Genomic DNA, 22,169 nt, shown 5'->3' with positions numbered 1-22,169 from the left:
TTGGAGTTCAGTATTTTTGTGATATTCTTTTTCCAGTGACTGTAAGTACTCCCAGATCAGATCATTTTGTCATTGTCATTTTATTTGTTGAGTTTTTTATTGCTTTGTGTCAACTTGACGAGTAGAATCTTTTTCAAAAGAATTTACAGATAGAGCCTATAATGCAGTGTTAGGAATTTGTTTCTGTTGGTCATATTATTTTTTGTGTTCCTTTTTTGTTCATTATGTAGGTTTTTTTTTTTTGTGTGTTTGAATTGCTTTTACATTTTGTCATAGGTAGGGCTTATGTAGCGTACTTCATAGTATGTATTTGATATTTGTTAAAGGCCATATAGCAATCTATAGCCAATCAAATAGATAAACAGACAGCGACACACACACACCAGAGCAAAGTCATAGCACAACTCATATCCTATTTCTGTTCATTTCTGTAAACAGTTTTTACTGCATCTTTTTGTCTTGTTTTCTTTTTACTCAATAAATAAAAAAGAAATTATAATATATTTTTATATAAAATCATTACATTTAAACAATTGTGGATATAAATCATGAACTAAAACAAGAATGTTGATAATAAACTTTGATAATAGTATAACAAATGGCACATACAATAAGTTTGTAGTATGTATATTTATATAATCCTTTTTATAAAAATTCATATAAGTACACAAAATTAAAATCTGTCTTGCTATACCATGCATCTTGTTCCCATTTCCCATAGCATGACTAAGTTATGATTCATAAACTGTATAAATGTTTCATGAATAGTCAGAAGAAAAGTCCAGCAATTTTTGTAGATCAACATATTTTCTTTGAAATATGAAAATGAGTTTGGAGGTGACACTTCAAAACTTGTAAAACTCAATATATTTGTATATACATTTTCTTCAAGTCATAAATGTATAACCCATTATTATGATTGCACAAAACTTTCTTTGGTAATTTTTAAACACAATAGTCATTCATTGTGTTCTTTCCATTGTTGCTGGTTTTATTTAGCTCCAATCTTGACTGATATAACCTTTTAAATTTTTTGTTAATAAATTATGAAATCTAAAATTTCGACTCCCTCAGTTGAAGTTCACTCAACAAAAATATGGTTATTTCTTGTAGAATTCTTTTATATTCTAATTAAAAGATAAAACATTTTTAAATTCAGAAAAAGAAAAAGAATCAATGCACAATTCATTTTCTAATATGAAAAAATATGTCACAGAAAATAATTTAAAACATTAAAAATAAAGATATTTTGGAATGTTATGTTTATAATTAAAGGCACATCCTTATACAGGTAAAAATCTTCTATCAAATATATCTATAGTAAATATAATAATATGCTTCTATCAATAAAAAGTTTAAGTCTAGCAGCAGAGCAAAGTTTTAAAATGTTAAGTGCCATAATAAATATTAGGCCTTTAAAAATATTTCCTGTCACCATTGGAAAGCTCTAAGAATATGTGGAGTTAAAAACTTAACTGAATCGATGCCAGATTAAAGTCACATGTTCAGTTTTAAAAGACATCGTGGATTAAAAATTAACAATCAAAAGGAAATAATTAAATGAATAACAATATGCAAAATAAGCATGCATAAACAATTTCTTGTGTACAATAATAAATGACTCAGATTAAATTCTTAAAAACTTGATAACATAAAAATATAATATTAAAATTGCACTATTATCATAACTTAATCATAAAAATAAAACATACAACTTTAGTAAATGTACTATTCTGGGACTATCTACTGCCATTAAATCCTGATAATTTTTATTTACATTCACATCAAACATTTTCTTTATGAGTTAATATATTCTTGCAGTGGATTATTTTGAAGTCCATTTCACTTTTAAGGAGGCTCAAGGGTACAAACATATCAGAAAAATTTTAAACATTTTTTGTTTCATTATAAATTATAAATGCCATTGTTTTGCATTAACATTGAAATATCTTCTTTAACTCATTGGTGACCTATATTTTTTATTTTCTTTATCAAATAAGCTGTACTTGAACTAAAAAATTGTAAAATTTAGGCGATTTCTGTAATGTAGTTCTATATTTATTTCGATATTACCTATATTTCTCCTATTAGTTCAACAGAAAAAAAATTTGATGATGTTTAATTAAGTGTACATGTAATCAGTTTGTGTGTTCAATGAAATATAAAACATAAACATTTTCATCTCTATGAAATTTCACAACCAACTTTGAAAAACTTTACAACTAAAATAGTAAATTATTTAACTAAAAACTTATCCAAATTGTTTAAAAAAGAAATGGAATGATTCTGAGCTAGAATGATGAGCATCAATCTAATGGAATGTAAAATTAAAGCATTTAGTAAATTAATTAATTAATTAAAGCTACAACAATGTACTGTGTCATGGCATAAGGGAGGGTCTGAATTGGGAATCTTCATTTTTGTACTCTTGTTTCTATATTTAGATAAAAAAAAAAATGTCCATTCTTTATCATTTTTTTTTTCTCCATCTTTTCATTATTTGTCTTTTATTCTCCATTCTTTATATTTAATCATCCAATTATTCTCTAGTCAATGCCTACTTTTAACTCTATTCTTTGGTTTTTCTAATTATTCTTGAATGAGTAGACCCAATACAGACCCAAATAAAAATATTGTACATAGCTTGAATTTCTTGTATCAAAAGATGTTTTTGTTCAAAAAAGAAAAAATTGAACATCACAAATAGATTTTTTCAAGAAATCCAAGCCTTCTCCGCAAACCATCGCTGCCAAAAAAAAATAACACTGGCCTCAATGGTCATTGTTATCAATTCAATAAAATTGTAATCACAATGTTACTTTACAAATATACATGAAACCTGAAAATTTGACTAAAAAACATTAAGAGCTAAAACTGGATATGCAATATTTTGACTGTGAAGATTGGCAATTTTCCCTTGCTTTCAGAAATTTATTGACTGAAGAATTCAGGATGGGAATCATGGGACATTATCCCTTTTCATCCCTCTATGTTTCGAGATTTTATGTGTTTTACTTGTAAATCTTTCATACATTAAAAAATTGAATAAAGATATTCAATGAATGAAAACTGACTTTTTTCCTAAAGCTTACTAAAACTAGCAGTCCAATTGAAAAAAAAAATGCAATCTACTATCCTTATTAAGCTTTATACATTTTGTAAATATAATGAGTAGGTCAATTGACATGCACATATATCAATAAAAATATTTTATGTAGGGTAAACAATAAAAAACCAATAAAGGCAATGGAGGGGGAAACAGAAAAAAATAGTTGAACTTCAAAAAAATATAATATTGCATATGTATATGCATATGCCCTAAATTGAAGAACCTTCATATGCTGATCTTAAAAAGTCACTCATATTTCAATCATTTTATAAATTAACTAAAGTTAAGTAATATCAATTATCTGTTTCTCATTACATTTTAATACTTTTAAATATAAAAGGATTTGTAGTTGTTTAAATTATGGTTCTGTGGGTTTGTTGTGTAATTTGTTTTGTTTTTGTTCTTCTGTTTTGGAAGGCGACATTTTTTTTATACAACCTAATTCCAAATTGTCAGAAATCCCATTCTGACCATAGTTTTAGACTGAATGCCTTCCTCTTACAAAAATTGAATCTGAATTGAAATCCAACTACTGTACCTTATGTAATTATTGCAATGCTTGTATTAGTGCAAAATATGCAACAGTATCAGCATGCAAGGATAAAAACTTCATATTTTCAGTCATGATTTTTCATCAAAAATGTTTTGCAATCACAATAACTAGATTTTGCAAGGGTTCACAATAGTAAATGCCAATCAAATTTCTGAATTTACAGTACTTAGATGAATTTAGGTTAACATGATTATTTCCCACATCAATATTATAATACACACTACCAACAGTGTCCTTGCTAGACAACTAAACACATTATTCTAAAGAGGAGAACAAATCAATTCTTTTTGTAATAGTCACTGTATTCACAGTAAAACAATGTTGTATGTTGCATAAATTGTATTTTCAATATAGAAAGTTTCATAATTTGTAATCTAAATATAGCATGTTTCATAATTTGTATTCTAAATATAGCATGTTTCATAATGTGTATTCTCAACATAGCATGTTTCATAATTTGTATCCTCAATGTAGTGTTTCATAATTTGTATCCTCAATGTAGTGTTTAATAATTAGCATTCTTAATACATTTTGCATATTATTTGTTATTTTCATCCTGCATATATATGAGGGTAGGGAATGCCCTTAACTATTAGGTATCAAACAGTCATTTTCAGGTACCGTTAGTGTCAAATTGGTTAAAATGTTACTGTGAATCATCAAAATATCTTTATCATGTTTCGTCAGAGGTCTTAAATTCTTATTATTACCATTATTTTTATGGTCATGCACCAAAAATGACCATAAACATCATTTGGCAAGATTTTTTTAACGTTACCAATCATGAAGGTACTCCAATTACAACCCTCATATATTGTGAGCTAACAATTCTATAATTATATTGAACACATTTTGAAGATTCAAAGTACCAAACTAAGATACTATATTTCTAAAAGTAATTCTGAGATCAACATGTACTGTGTAGAGTGAAAAATGTTTTGCTGTAGACATAAATAAAATTTTGCACCAATCAAATTAACATAAATTCTCCGCTTCCGTAATAGCCTCTGTTTCTTCAGCTGGATGTTTGTTGTCATGGTAATGATAGTCTGTACATGTGTCAGTGTTTACATATGTACTTTGAATGTCTGTTGTATGCTGTCCCTGCTTCATTTGTTGTTCCAATACATTAATCATTTCATTTATTTCATGGACAAGTTCTGAAAATTTGGGACGATCATTTGGGTTAAATGACCAACACTTTGACATCATTTTATATCTGCAAAAAATAATTGGTTGATGATTACCACATAAATACATACTCTTCTTGAAGTTCATAAACCTTTTTGAACTGATGCCACAAAACAGTCAATGATATTGTTGTATACTTGTATAAACTAATAGGAAAAGCAGTGAAAAAGTACCAATAGTCCTTTGACTATTCATCCTCTATAAGTATCATTTCATAGTCACAGACTTTTCAATATTTTTTGAGTAATTTGTATAATTTGAAAAAAATGTTATTTCTGTGTAATGTTCGCCAGTTAGAGAGTTGTCTCATCAGCACTCATACCACATCTTCCTATATCTACCTATTATATGTAATTTCAATCTAAAATGCTGGTTTGTTTGGTTTCATGCAAAAAAAAACATATTGCCCTTATTTTCTTTTAAAACAAAGTTGCTAGCACACATCCCTCTCCACTTTAAAAAGATTTGCTTGTAATAAAGTGTTTTGTAGACCGGTTTGTCATTTTGGGGTGTGTTTTTTTCTTTTTTCCCTTCATGCTGTTGGTTTCTCTTTTAAGTGATGAATTTCATATAGTGCATCTTTTTTATTTGGTCATCAAATTTCTTTTAATATATTTTGCTTGTGAGTCTTCTTTTTCGATATTGTTTATTCCCCAAGCAACAACTTTTTTACTAGCCTTCCTTGTAGGTAGGACTTGTGATAAATCATGAAAAATCATGGTTGCATAAACAATATTTTTTAATTTTTAAAAAAAGAATGATCAATTTATTCCAAATAAAAGCACATAAAAGGTAATACTTACAAGATATCAGGACAAAACGGTGGTTGTGGCATTCTTCTACCCTTCTTTATATATCGTAGAACATCCCAGTTATCTACCTCTGGGTATGGGTTAACTCCCCTTGTCATTAACTCCCACAGTACAACACCAAATGACCACTGAAATAGAAGAGGTCTTATTTACTGCCATCTACACAATATATCACACATACAAACAGCCATCCAAATATGAACATCACAATTATTTACTAAACATTTAGAATTACTTTTAGAAATATGGTATCTTATAAAGCAAAAATCATTTACAAAGTATATAACAGATAAAATTGAAATGGATTAAATTTACCTTTACAGACTTAGTCATGTGACTTAGTCATGTAATCTGTTCACAGTTCTATACAATATGATAAAGATCTATGGAGTTCATTCAATTCTAGTGCATTTTATTTGTATTCTAATGGTGTTAAAGGATGGATTGTAAAAAAATAGTTTTTACTATTGAGATTCATTTGAAAACTTTAAATAAAAAAACATAAAAATTTGCAAAAATAACTAAGAAAAAGATAGGATATAAAACAATGTAGCATTTACAATAAATTTTAATTTTCAAAAGGTCAGACAGACTATATAATACTGATGAATCATGACTGTTAAAAGCAATTAAAATTTTCTTTTCTGAAAACTCACCACATCAGACTGAACACTATAATGTCCTTTCTCCAAACATTCTGGAGCCATCCATTTTACAGGCAATTTAGTTTTCTTGTTCTCACTAGCATAATAATCCTTAGCATAGATATCACGAGACAAACCAAAATCTCCTACCACAGCACGGAAATTTTCATCCAGCCTACAATGTCAAATATTATTTCATTAAAAACAATAATTACAAGTTGGGTATGTAAATTGAAATGTCAAGCTTGCAGTTCTCGTGCATAAATTCCCATTGATGTTTTGGTAGCCCTTGATACAATTTGTTGTTTGTTTGCTGTCTCATTTCAAACTGTAAATCTAAATCATATGCATAACAATTGACAACTTTTTTTAAATACATTTAATAACTTGATACAACTAATTGATTAACTATATATTAATCAAGGAGGGTCCCATCATCTAATACCAAATGCTTTAGTATTGACATACTTTGGATTTTATTGAATACCTATTTTCATTGATTAAGAAAATTGTATTTTCAGGGATATTTGATTTTGTGATATTACAAAAATCTGCATACAAGCCTTCGGAAAATTTGTATTTCATTGAATGTTCTAATTTGTATTTCATTGAATGTTTTAATTTGTATTTCATTGAATGTTTTGATTTGTATTTCATTGAATGTTTTGATTTGTATTTCATTGAATGTTTTGATTTGTATTTCATTGAATGTTTTGATTTGTATTTCATTGAATGTTTTAATTTGTATTTCATTGAATGTTTTAATTTGTATTTCATTGAATGTTTTAATCTGTATTTCATTGCATGTTTAAATTTGTATTTCATTGAATGTTTTAATTTGTATTTCATTGAATGTTTTAATTTGTATTTCATTGAATGTTTTAATTTGTTTTTCATTGAATGTTTTGATTTGTATTTCATTGAATGTTTTGATTTGTATTTCATTGAATGTTTTAATTTGTACTTCATTGAATGTTTTAATTTGTATTTCATTAAATGTTTTAATTTGTATTTCATTGCATGTTTTAATCTGTATTTCATTGCATGTTTAAATCTGTATTTCATTGCATGTTTAAATTTGTATTTCATTGCATGTTTTAATTTGTATTTCATTGAATGTTTAAATTTATGTTTCAAATCTACCTACAAAATCTACCAAAATTAATATTCCAACAATGATAATAAATCCACATTATTCCAAATGATACAAATGACATAGGGCACACTCTCTGCAAGAAGAACCCTTGAAAAACGTCTTTAGAGATCTGTAAACCAAACTTTCTGCCCCTACTAAATATATATTTTTTTTAAATGGCTGTCCAAATTTTCTTCCCTTCAATAAGCTCAACCTACAATGCTGAACCTACCTGCATGCTTGTAATTGTTCAGTTTGTTTTCAAATAAGTATTCATGAAATATTTCCCACTGGACATCTAGCATACAATAAGAAAAACAATTAAAAAAAACAATATATATTTGTCTACTTACATACAATTTCTGGCAGCCAGATCTCTGTGTACAAACTTACACCCAGATAGGTACTCCATACCTCTAGCTATATCTATTCCAAACAGGATCAGATCTTTTATAGTTGGGTTCTATAAAAGAGGAGACATAAATAAAAACAACGGTAAAAAAATACTGCAAATTTAAGATTTATAGAACTCATTTAAATTTTAATTTTGGATTCATTTTTTTAGTATTATAATAAAATAGTATAAAATAATTTAGGTTAGTTTTATCTGTACAAATGTTCACAGTATTTAGGTTTAATGTACTCAATAAGTGTACTTGTGGTCCATTATGATATTTCCAAGTATTTATTAGCAATTATGTGGTCAGTTATAATACAATTTCCTTGAGGCTTCTGCTTACATTTTCTTCCTTTCTGATATATGATAACAAATCTCCATGTGTCATAAATGGCAAAATAACCAGAGGCATGTCATCCATGCCAAAACATATCCCTGTCAAAGTCAGCACATTTGGATTGTGGAAATCTTTCATTCTTAATGCCTCCTCTATAAAGCTATCAACATCTAACTGTCTTGGATCATCCTCTGTAGAAGATTATAAAATAAAAAAGTGAAATATTTGTCCACTAAAGTTAAAACTAAAACGGGTTCATAGTCATTTCAAAAATATTTTCACAAAATCTCCATAATATTATACAAATATGTACAGAACTAGTTTTTAGCAATAAAAATGCATCGTCTAAACCAATAATACTCATCCAAATTTCCTGGCGAATATTCTATTTTCTTTCATAAAAATAAAATTGTAACTAAGTACAAATAATAAAGAGACATAAGAAGAGGTGTTAATTTTCTAATAAAATAATCTCTTTTGAAAAAGAAAAAAGAAATTAAGGCAAAAATACAGAAACAAATTCAACATCAAGTTGAATACTTTTCAATCTGCTATGAGTAAATGAAAATCTTACGATGAAGTGTTTTCACTGCTACAAGCTGTGATCCTTTGACATTAGGTACTTCTAAGTAGCCTCTATATACACAACCAAAATGTCCTAAAAAATGAATAAATAAATAAACATAATATCAATGTTTCTAGCATAAAATATAACTTGTAATAACTGTTTTTTTAAGGTATAAAATGGCTTTAAAAAGAAAAGGTAAAAGAAGACAAAACTAACAGTCACATATAGTTTTCTTAGAGAACAGGAGACAATCTATGCTGTATACTCGTCAAAACTCCTGTATTAAAATAGTGCATATTTTGTAAGTTTACTACAACATTCTATGTTTATGTTTCCAAAACCTCTCTATCTTTCTGTGTTGCTATGTGATTATAATGTTGTACTTTTAGTCTTATTTCGTTTATACTTCTAGCTTACTGTTCCATGTGAGCCAAGGCTCTGTGTTGAAGACAGTACTTTGACCTATAATGGTTTTTCTTTTACAAATTGTGACTTAGATGGAGAGTTGTTTCATTGGCACTCATACAACATCTTCTTATATCTAATGACATTTTTATCATGATACAATTTGAAGTGTCTAATTGTAATCATAAATAATTACATTAGATGTATGTTTCATTATGATACTTTATTCTGATTGGCTAACTGCACATCACGTGTTATTCCGTAAGCAATTGCATTGCTCAATAAAACTTTTCATTCATAATAACACGTGGTCCCACAATAAAGTGCACAGGTGAATTAAATAAAACAATAATAAAATTCGTGTTTTCATGGTCATTGCTAAAAAAATGTAATTATAAGTATTGAATGCTTCTTTTTGTAACTTCATAGGGTTGTAAAAGCGTTGACCGTGTGCACATTTTTAGTATGAAGTGCTTCTGCGCTTCATACAAAATGTACTTCGGTCAACACTTTTACACCCCAATGAAGTTACAAAAAGAAGCATTCAATTCTTAAGTAACAAAGGTTAATTATATGAACTTTATCTGTCATTAACTCCATATGAAAGCCTGACTATACTGATACATGAAAGTAAATACCTTTCCCAATGATTTCACCAAGTGTCAACCATTCTCTCTCTATCAGAAGATTTTTATCCTTTAATACAAGCAGTGTGTCATCATCCAACAAAATGGGAGATCTACTCTCAGCACCATGAGGGAGTTCCCCTGACATTCTCTGTTCAGCATAAGCTGATATTACAAACAAGTAAATTAAGTTGCAAACATATTTATGTACATCAAATTATCAATAAAACATACCCTCAAGAGCTAATAAGATATCAGTCTGTCAATTATAAGTCTTTTATATTTTTGAATTTAAGTAATACATATTTGCTTTACACCTACAAATGTACACTGTAAAAACTGAAAAAAAAAATAGCTATATTTTTAGATATCATTATTAACACTTAAATGAACAACAGCCTCACCCTATAACATAATTGGCTCCTATCAAAATGGGGATGTCTTTAAAAAAACTATTTTTGGGTAAATCTGTTGCACAAAGGAGAAGGTCTAAAATTTGAAGTACATCTGATGACAGATTTTAGACATTTTTAAACACTTAAAAGTGTCTACTTCAGTAGTTTCAATTAGTTTATGTTAAAGATATGAACTGATTTGGACATTCAAGACGCTTAAATTCAAGCTTAAATATGATAATTCTATCAAAGTGCCATAAAACTTCACTTTTCAGATGGTTTTTGTCTATGATGTAAGTGGAAGCATAAGGGTTCAGTCTCAATCTTTACATATGTTATGTACTACACTGTATCATCAAATACTACATGTATCTAAATATTAAGACTGAACACATGTTAGACAAAAACTGTCTAAAAGTTAGCACAAATGCGATCCTGCCACATCTCCTTATTTCTATAATACCGGTACTCTTACAATAAATATCAAATGTTCAAATATAAATTTTTCTATTATTGTATTTTAATACGTCATGAACATTCCTAATGAAGAAAAGCAAACCCATACAAATATTCCATATAATAGAACAAGAGTGCACACGCTGAAATGTCTCGCCTTCTATACTAATCATTGATATTATGTTGATAGTCCTAAGTATAAAGTTAAGCTTTAAAACAACTGTCACATAAACTTAACATTAACCAAGATAACTAAACACAGACCAATGAACCTTGAAAATGAGGTCAAGGTCAGATGAACCATGCCAGGCAGACATGTACAGCTAACAATGCTTCTATACAACATATATAGTTGACCTATTACTTATAGTTTAAGAAAAATAGACCAAAACACAAAAACTTAACACAGTGCAATGAACAGTGAAAATGAGGTCACTGTCAAATAAAACCTGCGCGACTGACATAAAGATCATAAAATATTTCCATACACCAAATATAGTTGACCTATAGCATATAGTATTAGATAAAAAGACCAAAACTCAAAAACTTAACATTGACCACTGAACCATGAAAATGAGGTCAAGGTCACATGACATCTGCCCGCTAGACATGTACACCTTACAATCATTCCATACAACAAATATAGTAGACCTATTGCATATAGTATGAGAAAAACAGACCAAAACACAAAAATTGAACTATAACCACTGAACCATGAAAATGAGGTCAAGGTCAGATGACACCTGCCAGTTGGACATGTACACCTTACAGTCCTTCCATACACCGAATATACTAGCCCTATTGCTTATAGCATCTGAGATATGGACTTGACCACCAAAACTTAACCTTGTTCACTGATCCATGAAATGAGGTCAAGGTCAAGTGAAAACTGTCTGACAGACATGAGGACCTTGCAAGGTACACACATATAAAATATAGTTATCCTATTACTTATAATAAGAGAGAATTCAACATTACAAAAAATTTGAACTTTTTTTTCAAGTGGTCACTGAACCATGAAAATGAGGTCAAGGACATTGGACACGTGACTGACGGAAACTTCGTAACATGAGGCATCTATATACAAAGTATGAAGCATCCAGGTCTTCCACCTTCTAAAATATAAAGCTTTTAAGGAGTTAGCTAACACCGCCGCCGCCGGATCACTATCCCTATGTCGAGCTTTCTGCAACAAAAGTTGCAGGCTCGACAAAAATTATGGAAATTATCAATATTCTTTTTAATTGCCGTTGGTTCATTTGTTTTTGTGGGTACCAATTTTCATAGAATGAGGAAAACCAACATTATCATTGATATTTATTTTACGGGTTTTGTCAAATCTACATCCCTATAGAAAAATTGCAATTCTTGAATATTTAATTTCGTGGTTAATCTATACCCACAAAATGCATGAAAATTGGTATGAAACAAATAATAATGAATCCATAGTAGCTCGTTTAATCATATATTACAAATTTTAAACTCAATCATTTAATAGACGAGAAGAAGAATAAATATACATCCCTGCATTTCCTGTAAATGTATTAGTATCTTTTTCAAATTTTTTCCAATGAATTAGTAATTCTCATTAGTTTAAATCCATGTGATATTCAAAATAAAATATAAAGGCCAGTAACCTAGAAAATATTGCATGCATTTGTAGATTAATTCAAAGAAGGAAAGACAAGATTTTGATATTAGGAAGGGAGATAACTGTACCTTTCTTTTCAGACAAACTGTCTGTATCAGTTACTATAATTTTAACTTCAGATATTTTTTCCGATACTTTTATCTTAGTGGCTTCTGAAAACATCATGATTTAGATTTAAAAGTTTATCTTTTTTTTCAGTCATTTATCAAGATTTATACACCCACTGTGGATTCATAATTATTCATGGGATACTAATTTTTGTAGATTTCACTTCTACATAGTAAATATTTTGTAAAGGCTTGTATGCAAGCTTGGGCAAATAAGGAATTTATAATAAATGCCATGAAATTCAAAGAATCTACTGTATCTTAATTTTGAAGGAGATTTTTTATGTGAAATTGAGCAGTGACAAGACATAATTTTAGAACCCTTCAATTTTTTTCTACAAAAATTTTTAAAAAAATGCAAATTTAATAATGTTCAATGTGCTTTAAAATTTTTTTTTAAATAAATGAATCAATTGTAATTTTTGCTGAAATTAAAGAATAAATTTCAATGGAACTTTTTGGAATGAAAATTTGATAAAAATGAATCATGAAAGTTTATTTACATAAAACTGCAATTTGCTCCTTTTATTTTTTCAACATAGACATAATATTTTTGTAACATACATTAAAAACTGACCATTTTGTGCATTTTCCATATCGAACACTCTTTGTCCTGCAGAGTCCAGTCCAGTAAATGCCACTTCTCGTCCTGCAGCATATTGAGCGCCATGTTTATCTGGAGACCTTTTAAAAGGTCCAATTTCTTGGCGTTTCATTATATACACAAGTACTATAATGCAGAGAACAACTAATGCTAAAATGACAGCCATGGCGATGATTCCCGGTGACATGGCTGAGGCTATTTCCTGTGTGTAAACTAATTGTCCAATGTCATAAGTCATGTATCCAACTTTCACCTGATGACAAAAACAAATATATGTCATATGTACTTCTTATTCAGAGTAACATGGCAAAAAAAATTATTTTATAGTATTTTGCAGGATTTTTAAATTTGTCATACCACATATATATCTATTCTTGAGAACCTAAACATAAAACATAAGTAATTGTTGGGTTTTTTTTTAACGAAAAAATAAATGTTTTCTCATATGAAATAAAGTATAAATCTAATCACCATTTCATTATCTTATACAAAATAATTTGAAAATGATATGTGACGATTTTGCATCACTGGTGTAACCTTGGTCATAATATCAAATAAAGGAATGTCCCCTTAACTCTAGCATTGAAACCTCAGCCTTCATACCTCTACATGAAATGAAATATCTCTTCTGTCTGGTTGTTGTCTCTTCGACACATTCCCCGACCCATTCATAAATTTATACATTACCATGAACCACAATAGGTAAATATTCCCAACCTGAGTGCTACTGTTTTCATAATAAATGTTTTAATATTTGGTTACACAGTAGAATCAACCCCATCATGAATTGACAATGGGTTATCTACTAATGACCACAGACTACCTACCTTTACTGTTCTTTTGGGATCATCATCACCAACTGATGATGGTTTATCTGTGGGTGTACAGTACAACACAGTTGCCCTCATAACAGTGACTTCACATATACTGTTACCAATGGTTACAGTCACATCTTTTGTTGTCACACCATAATGTAAGTGTTCACCCTGTAATTCAACATTGACATTTATTTCATACACAACAGACAACCAAGCTTTGGCATATCATAATAAAAACTATTTCGATTGTTTTACTAAGTTTTTCACACCTTATCACTATATGTCCACTATTACTGGACATTAGAAAAGTTCCCGGAAAATTTTGACGTCAGAAAAGAAAATATCTGACGCCAAAATGGAAAAGTGATTATTGTATGACATCAAAAGTGCAAGTGGAACAGGTTCTAGGGTCAAGCGGAACAGATTTCCAAATAGTGATCAGGTGTCTAATAACTGTTATTTACTGTTAAATTTGATTACTTATATTTAGAATTAAAAATATTCTAATTGTATCTAGTAATTAACCTGTATTTAAAGACTAATATACCTTAATTTCAAGCCTCTCCTCTGTTATCAAAAAGTATCTGATATGTTCATCTTCAGCAAAGGGAAGAAACACAGGATTAAGGAAGTAATGCATGTATGACATGGACTGAGGTAGTTGTTTGACAGACTGAATGCCATCCATAATGAAACTTAAATAGACTGACTTGTATCCACAACATGGCAGAGGATTGTTATCCATGGCAGTGGTAATACTTGGTGCAGGACATAACAAAGTTGTCCCATCTCGAGAAGAGTTGTAACAAGCCTGAAAAATATTTAAATTGTAGTAAAATGAGTCTACAATTGGTCACTTTTTGCATTTAACTGTGATGAATTTTATAGGAAAAGTTTGAACAAGAAATCAGTTGTCAAATTGACTGCAAACCTGTGTCTATTTCCAATCTATCAATGATCAAATGTCCTGAACAGAAAAAGTGAAAATAATTAATATTCAGCTTGACCTCCATTTCATTTTCAGTAACAGCATATTAAAATTTCAAAAGCATCTGTTGAATGGTTTACAAATTATGAAATAGAGTTTGCCATCTATTAAGGAATGTAACTACTGCACATCTAAAGTTAAAATCATCATTATCAAACTTGACCTCCATTATGTCATCAGTAAAATATTGAATTATTCTTAGGTTTTTGCAATGAAACAACATAAAATGCCTTTTTCTAATCTATAAAAGACAAACTCATGGAACAACAAAAGTGAAAATCATCATTATCAAAATTGAACTCCATTTAGTCATCAGTAACAACATATTTAGATTTTTTTTAACCATTAACTGTTTAAAAATCAGCTTTTGATGACAATAAAACATTTTCACCTGATAATTGTATAATATATTTACCACTGGAACAGTTTGTTTGTTGATACCATTATATACTAGTGAAGCTATGATCAGTGGTTCTGATATAATGTGAAGGTTAGTACCAGTTACTGTTACAGTTGTTCCTCCACTGAAAAAGAACAACAATCTCATAAGATTGTCAATTCATTTTTAGACCATATATACTTATATGGTCTTTCCTTATGTGTACGCTCTAGGTTATTTATATGATGCGGTTGAAAAGATACTTTTCCTGTAAATTGCGAAAGTATGGCCTTTCAAGGTGTCACCGATGTTAGAAGTTTGAAATGAAATTTTGACTAATTTATTAAAATGTTAATTTATTGTGTTGTTATTGGATTAATAAATAAAGTGAATTTAACTTGCAAATAAAATTATAATTAAAGCATTTTAAAATCAGCATATTCGATTTTTCTCTATATGAAACATTACATGTTGACTTTGAAATATGTAGGTTTGGAAAATATTTAAATCTAGAAGTGAGAACTCAGTGGAAATAAATCAGACATGCCTTACCCCTGTATAGATTTATGTGGTCCAATAGATGTGACAGTTGAGTCTTCCATGAATTGGAAACTTTTATTAAACTGGTAAGTAAATCCATCTATGTCCAATCTAATTGACACATCATACACTGGACTTGGACTGGTTTCTCTCTTCCTCTTACGTTTGCTGTACAGTAACTTAGGTGTCAGACATGTTAAACTGGTATCCTCTATTCCTCCACTGGAAGTATAAAATATAAACCTGAGAGGGGTTTTAAAGACATTACAAAAAAGTACAATTTTTTATTCAAATTGATCTGGGTATTTATTTATACATGTATAAGTATCACTTTTTTCTGTTACCAATAAAGTCTTCATAGTGCCGGCTTACATTTTTTACAACTTTTTACACCTTTGTGATTTTAGAGCTTGACACATAGCATAGACACTTGCCTATTGTTGACAAATACACTTGACTTCTAGATGTATTTTGATTTTTGTGTGTGTAGTTGGGTTGCTGTGTCAGTAATATTATAGTGTTATTAACTGGCTGTGTCTGTATTGGCACTTGTATAGATTCAAGGTTTGCAGTATTGTCCTCAAGTCCCATAGGGTCGAGGGCCAATACAGCTGACCCAGAATCTATACCAGTGCCAATACAAAAACAGCCAGTTCATAACACTTTTATTAAATAATCCAACTTTTTCAATACAGATTTGTTCTGAATGCTGTATTACATACAGTACATCAAATGTAAATATAGGACCAATATTTCCAATACAGACTGGCAATGAATCCTTTTTCAGTATTGGACCGGGCCGAAAAGCAATATAGATCACATGATTTATATGACCAGGCTTCACGGTCATAAAACTTTTGAGCATGATTTTTGTACTCAGACTCAAAAATCAACCAATCAAATTGCTGGATTTCATGTTTCGAGCATTATTTTTGTGCTCCGAGCACTGAGCAAAGTTTTATCCCTTCAACCCCAGGACGACGTCACCAGTATGACACATGCCATTTTGGTAGTATTAGGGCTGTTTTAATCGTAATATTTAATAATAACGTATAGCAAACATCCCCTTCAATCACGATTAAGATACTGATATTACCTTGAGGTATACCTCAAGATTATGATATGTTTTCAAGGAATGATATATTGAATATGATGCCATAATTTCTTTATTATAATCAAAATGTACAACAAATTCAGAAATTTTTGTATGGTTCAAATAATGGCCAAATACGAAAAGGGTTGATTTCCCACAAAAAAATCTTGCCGTGTTTAGTTGTGATATCATTATTTTCATGCATCATTGAAATCGTAATAAACAAACTTAGGCTTTTTGTCCATTGTACAATCACTGTACTAACTACAGCAAAAATTTCCAAATTTAGAGTGGTTTACTACATATGAATATAAATAAATGTAACCAGATGCTCCGTAGGGCGCAGCTTTATACAACCGCAGAGGTTGAACCCTGAACGGTTGGGGCAAGTATGGACACAACATTCAAGCTGGATTCAGCTCTAAATTTGGATTGTCATTAAATAGTTGACACAGCATAGGTTTCTGACACAGAATGAATGTGGTCTAATGAACTTAAAATATTTTTTTTGCCTTTGAGCAATTCACTATGCTGTTGAATATTAATCCTCTCAAAAAAATGTTTGAAGAAATTTTCTTTTTATTTATGAAATCTGAAATGAGAAAAATTTGGACAAAGAAAGATAACTCCAATTGAAAATTTCTTGCTATTGCGAAATATTGTGCAATTAGATATTTCTTGCTATTGCGCAATACTGTGCAATTGAAAATACTTGCTATTGCACAATACTGTGCAATTGAAGATTTCTTGCTATTGCGCAATACTGTGCAATTGAAGATTATTGCTAGTGCTGAATACTGTGCAATTGAAAATTTCTTGCTATTGCAAAATACTTAATACAATAATTTGGGATCCTGATTTGGACCAACTTGAAAACTGGGCCCATAATCAAAAATCTAAGTACATGTTTAGATTCAACATATAAAAAAAGCCCAATAATTCAATTTTTGTCAAAATCAAACTTAGTTTAATTTTGGACCCTTTGGACCTTAATGTAGACCAATTTGAAAACGGGACCAAAAATTAAGTATCTACATACACAGTTAGATTTGGCATATCAAAGAACCCCAATTATTCAATTTTTGATGAAATCAAACAAAGTTTAATTTTGGATCCCGATTTGGACCAACTTGAAAACTGGGCCAATAATCAAAAATCTAAGTACATTTTTAGATACAGCATATCAAAGAACCCCAAGGATTCAATTTTTGTTAAAAACAAACTAGTTTAATTTTGGACCCTTTGGACCTTAATGTAGACCAATTTGAAAATGGGACCAAAAATTAAGAATCTACATACACAGTTAGATTCCGCATATCAAAGAACCCCAATTATTCAATTTTTGATGAGATCAAACAAAGTTTAATTTTGGAACCTTTGGGCCCCTTTTTCCTAAACTGTTGGAACCAAAACTCCAAAAAAATCCAAACCTTCCTTTTGTGGTCATAAACCTTGTGTCAAAATTTCATAGATTTCTATGTACTTATACATTTGTACTAAAGTTATAGTGTGAAAACCAAGAAAATGCTTATTTGGGCCCTTTTTGGCCCCTAATTCCTAAACTGTTGGGACCAAAACTCCCAAAATCAATCCCAACCTTCCTTTTGTGGTCATAAACATTGTGTTTAAATTTCATAGATTTCTATTTACTTATACTAAAGTTATAGTGCGAAAACCAAATGTCTTCGGACGACAACGACGACAACGCAGACGACGACGCCAACGTGATACCAATATACGACCAAAAAATTTCAATTTTTCTGGTCGTATAAAAATGTTTCCTCTACCAAGTTCAACCTAGTAATTTCCTGTTGATTTTAATTGTGTGTACTTCAAACCAGAAATTACATGCAACATAGAATTGAACCATTGTCATAAATCTGAATTTAATTTACATCAGCAGCAACTGCTATGGGTTATGTATGAGATTAATTTATTTATAGTTTTTAAGCTTATTATAAGGTAATACCACATCTTGTTTTCATATTAACATGTGGCATATTTGTCTTGGCCATTCCTTACAGGAAAATAAGCAAACCAGTCTAATAAATATTTTTCATAGTGCAATTACTCCTCAATCACAATACTGTACAAACCTAGGTTCAATGACACATTTTTGTCCTGCCACAAGAACAGAATGTTTTGCTCCAACATTCAGATTCTTTCCAGTTATCACTAACTTGGTCCCTCCAGATAAAGGCCCATACTTTGGTGTAAAATCAAGGACTTCTGGAGACTGCAAAATTAATTGTCAAAGAATCTTTTTTATTGACATATATGCTGTAGGTTTCTGGTTGCCAAAAACCAATTGAAATTGACATGGATTTTTTATTGAAATTGGAGGATAACCTCATTTTTATTTAAAGAATCTATTTCATATCTAATCATTGTCATATACTTAATTATAATGTAAAAAAAATTGAAATTCAAACCAGAAATATATTTTTATCCACCAGATCAAATGATAAAAATATGAAAATACATATTTTGAAGTATAGAAAATGATAGAATTTTGTTAGTATCTTATGTAATTATATTTCTAAATATTAACACATAATTAAAAGTAAAGATCAATGAGCATGTTTTAATTCACAGATTGTTCAATTGATATTTATCTATTTTATCTATATCTGTTTTGTTTATATATTTGCACAAAAATTTGTGTGTGCATGTTTTATTTTACTAGAAAAAAAACAAATGCAAGCAGGCAGTCAACTGATCACTTGCATAAGGTTAATACCCAATCAAATCTAAGCAAGCACTCAACTGATCACTGGCATAAGGTGTATACCCAATCAAATGTAAGCAGGGAGTCAACTGATCACTGGCAAATGGTTCATGCCAAATTAAATGAAAGCAGGGAGTCAACTGATCACTGGCATGAGGCTTATACCAAATTAAATGCAAGCAGGCAGTGAACTGATCACTTGCATAAGGTTTATACCCTATCAAATATAAGAAGGCCTTCAACTGATCATTGGCATAAGGTTAATATCCAATCAAACATAAGCAGGCAGTCAAATGATCACTCACATATAAGGTTGATACCTAATCAAATGAAAGCAGGGAGTCAACTGATCAATGGCATAAGGTTCATACCAAATCAAATGCAAGCAGGCAGTGAACTGATCACTTGCATAAGGTTTATTCCCAATTAAATGTAAGCAGAAATTCAGTGGATTTCTCCTGTACTAATACTCTAATAACCTTTACTCAGCAACAGCGACTTAAACAAATGATTTAAAATGTTAAAATCATATATAATATAATTATGTAAAAAAAAATAGATGTAAAATAACAACTTTAATGCCAGATATATTACCTTATAAGAGAATATCAAATCAGGGGATGTGTATTCTCCATTTATCTGATAAGGTGTGTTATTGCTATCATTCACTATAACCTTGATCTGTCCTTCACCTTCAACAGTCATCTTCTCAGTAATACATGTAATTCTGAATTCACAAAGTACTATTTACAGTGAACAAATAGAAAAAAAACAGGGCTACATTCTTAAAAAAACTAAATTAATTATAAGTGGTTATTTAGTGATTAGTATTAGCTGATGAGAGAATGAAGCCGAAACATATTTCTTAATCATTTTGATATGCTTGACTAAGCTCACACGCTGCCGAAAGTATTACAAACAAGACAACATAACAAATGTGGTTAACTTACATCCTATTTTATTACCACATACTGAAAATTGTTAGAAAATAATAATTTATGTTCTAAAATGAATACTGTAAAAGATCTTTTGAGTCTATGTTAAACTAAACCACAAAGTGTCTATATTTAAAAGGGATATAAACAATTCACCAAAGTTTTATGCAAATTGGTTATAGTGTTTTTGAGTTAATGTCTGACATGTTGACGACGGACGGACAGATGGACAACGGTTTACCATAATACATCCCGTAAACGGGCGTATAAAAATTAATCATATTAATTTCAATGGAATAGAATATAAGAATTTCATACACTTTTTTGCTTTAATCACGACTTTAAAACTGAATTGACCATCATAAAATCAAATGTAACTATAGTAGCTATATATAGAGGTGAGACTCTAATAAAGTATGTGTTTGTTTGTTTGTTTGTTTGTTTGTTTGTTTGTTTGTTTGTTTGTTTGTTTGTTTGTTTGTTTGTTTGTTTGTTTGTTTTATGCTAAAAAGCTTTACTTCCCTCTAGTTTTTGTCAATGTCTTGAAACTTACTTTGTTGATGTTATTACTGTTGTTGTATCACTGGTATCACAGATATTTTGTCCAATAGTTATTTCCCTAAACTCAGGAGACATTGTACCAAAATTTTGTCCTTCCAAAGTCAGCAGAGTTCCACCATTAGTAGGTCCAGACATGGGGGAAATCTGAGAAAAAAAAGTTTAGATATATTTATATGCCATACATATACAGGAAAAAATATATAGACTCAAAGTGAATAGATTATAATGCAGCACATATTTGAAACAATTTATTTGTAGTCAAAAATACAATATATATTTCCCTTTATATTTCCAGTCTTACCTTGTTCCTTTAATTGGCATTTGTACTTTGAAAAATTATGGAAAGACAGACAACTATCAGGAGCCTCAGGAAAGGTAAAAGTTAGAGCGCTACCATCAAAATGTCATACAGTGTATCCATTTTATGTTCCTATCCATTTGTGATTTTTGGTTTTTCTCTTCATGTTTCACTTTTTGACATATACTCTACACATCTTTTTGTTCATATTTTTTTCACATTCAATGGACATACAACTATATCTTAACTTAATTTTGCTGTTGGGCACACTTGTTGCCACAACAGTCATAACCTTGATGGTACACAATATACACCATTACAGTGCTTAAAATTTAAGGATTCTTATTTGATCCCTAAGTGTAATGAGAAGAAATCAGATTTTTTATTACTAATCAACCACAGCTCTTCAGGGTAAAAAAAACACTCTAAGAGGTCATATTTACTTACTTTAGTTATAATGGGAGGACAACTCTGTCCTAACCATCCAGAACTACAAGTTTGTTGTGAAGTACATTTGTTTCCACACCAGCCACAACCTAGAGGGTCAACACCAACACACTGTTCACAGGTTGTGTGTACTTACCCTAGTTATAATGGGAGGACAACTCTGTTCTGACTATCCAGAACTACAAGTTTGCTGTGAAGTACATTTGTTTTCACACCAGCCACAACCTAGAGGGTCAACGCCAACACACTGTTCACATGTTGTATGTACTTACCCTAGTTATAATGGGAGGACAACTCTGTCCTGACCATCCAGAACTACAAGTTTGCTGTGAAGTACATTTGTTTCCACACCAGCCACAACCTAGAGGGTCAACACCAACACGCTGTTCACA

The 22,169-nt window shown here is 30.1% G+C and overlaps 1 protein-coding gene across 1 annotated transcript in view; it reads right to left on the bottom strand.

Moving 5' to 3' along the window:
* Positions 1–493: 493 nt before the first annotated feature.
* LOC143079952 (hepatocyte growth factor receptor-like) overlaps positions 494–22,169 on the bottom strand; it is a 33,716-nt gene continuing 12,040 nt past the window's right edge. The window contains exons 6-21 of the mRNA XM_076255583.1: positions 21,025–21,176; positions 20,131–20,263; positions 18,905–19,044; positions 15,728–15,937; positions 15,212–15,320; positions 14,356–14,619; positions 13,818–13,976; positions 12,964–13,243; positions 12,348–12,431; positions 9,790–9,942; positions 8,753–8,836; positions 8,185–8,369; positions 7,798–7,907; positions 6,322–6,484; positions 5,657–5,793; positions 494–4,881 (exon numbers count right to left, since the gene is read on the bottom strand). Of these exons, the coding sequence (XP_076111698.1) occupies positions 4,638–4,881; positions 5,657–5,793; positions 6,322–6,484; positions 7,798–7,907; positions 8,185–8,369; positions 8,753–8,836; positions 9,790–9,942; positions 12,348–12,431; positions 12,964–13,243; positions 13,818–13,976; positions 14,356–14,619; positions 15,212–15,320; positions 15,728–15,937; positions 18,905–19,044; positions 20,131–20,263; positions 21,025–21,176 (2,607 nt within the window). The 3' untranslated portion in view covers positions 494–4,637. The remainder of the gene's footprint in view (positions 4,882–5,656; positions 5,794–6,321; positions 6,485–7,797; positions 7,908–8,184; positions 8,370–8,752; positions 8,837–9,789; positions 9,943–12,347; positions 12,432–12,963; positions 13,244–13,817; positions 13,977–14,355; positions 14,620–15,211; positions 15,321–15,727; positions 15,938–18,904; positions 19,045–20,130; positions 20,264–21,024; positions 21,177–22,169) is intronic.

This window comes from Mytilus galloprovincialis, chromosome 1 (assembly GCF_965363235.1).
Source record: "Mytilus galloprovincialis chromosome 1, xbMytGall1.hap1.1, whole genome shotgun sequence".
NCBI lineage: Eukaryota > Metazoa > Mollusca > Bivalvia > Mytilida > Mytilidae > Mytilus > Mytilus galloprovincialis.
This window is presented reverse-complemented; position numbering and strand designations above follow the sequence as displayed.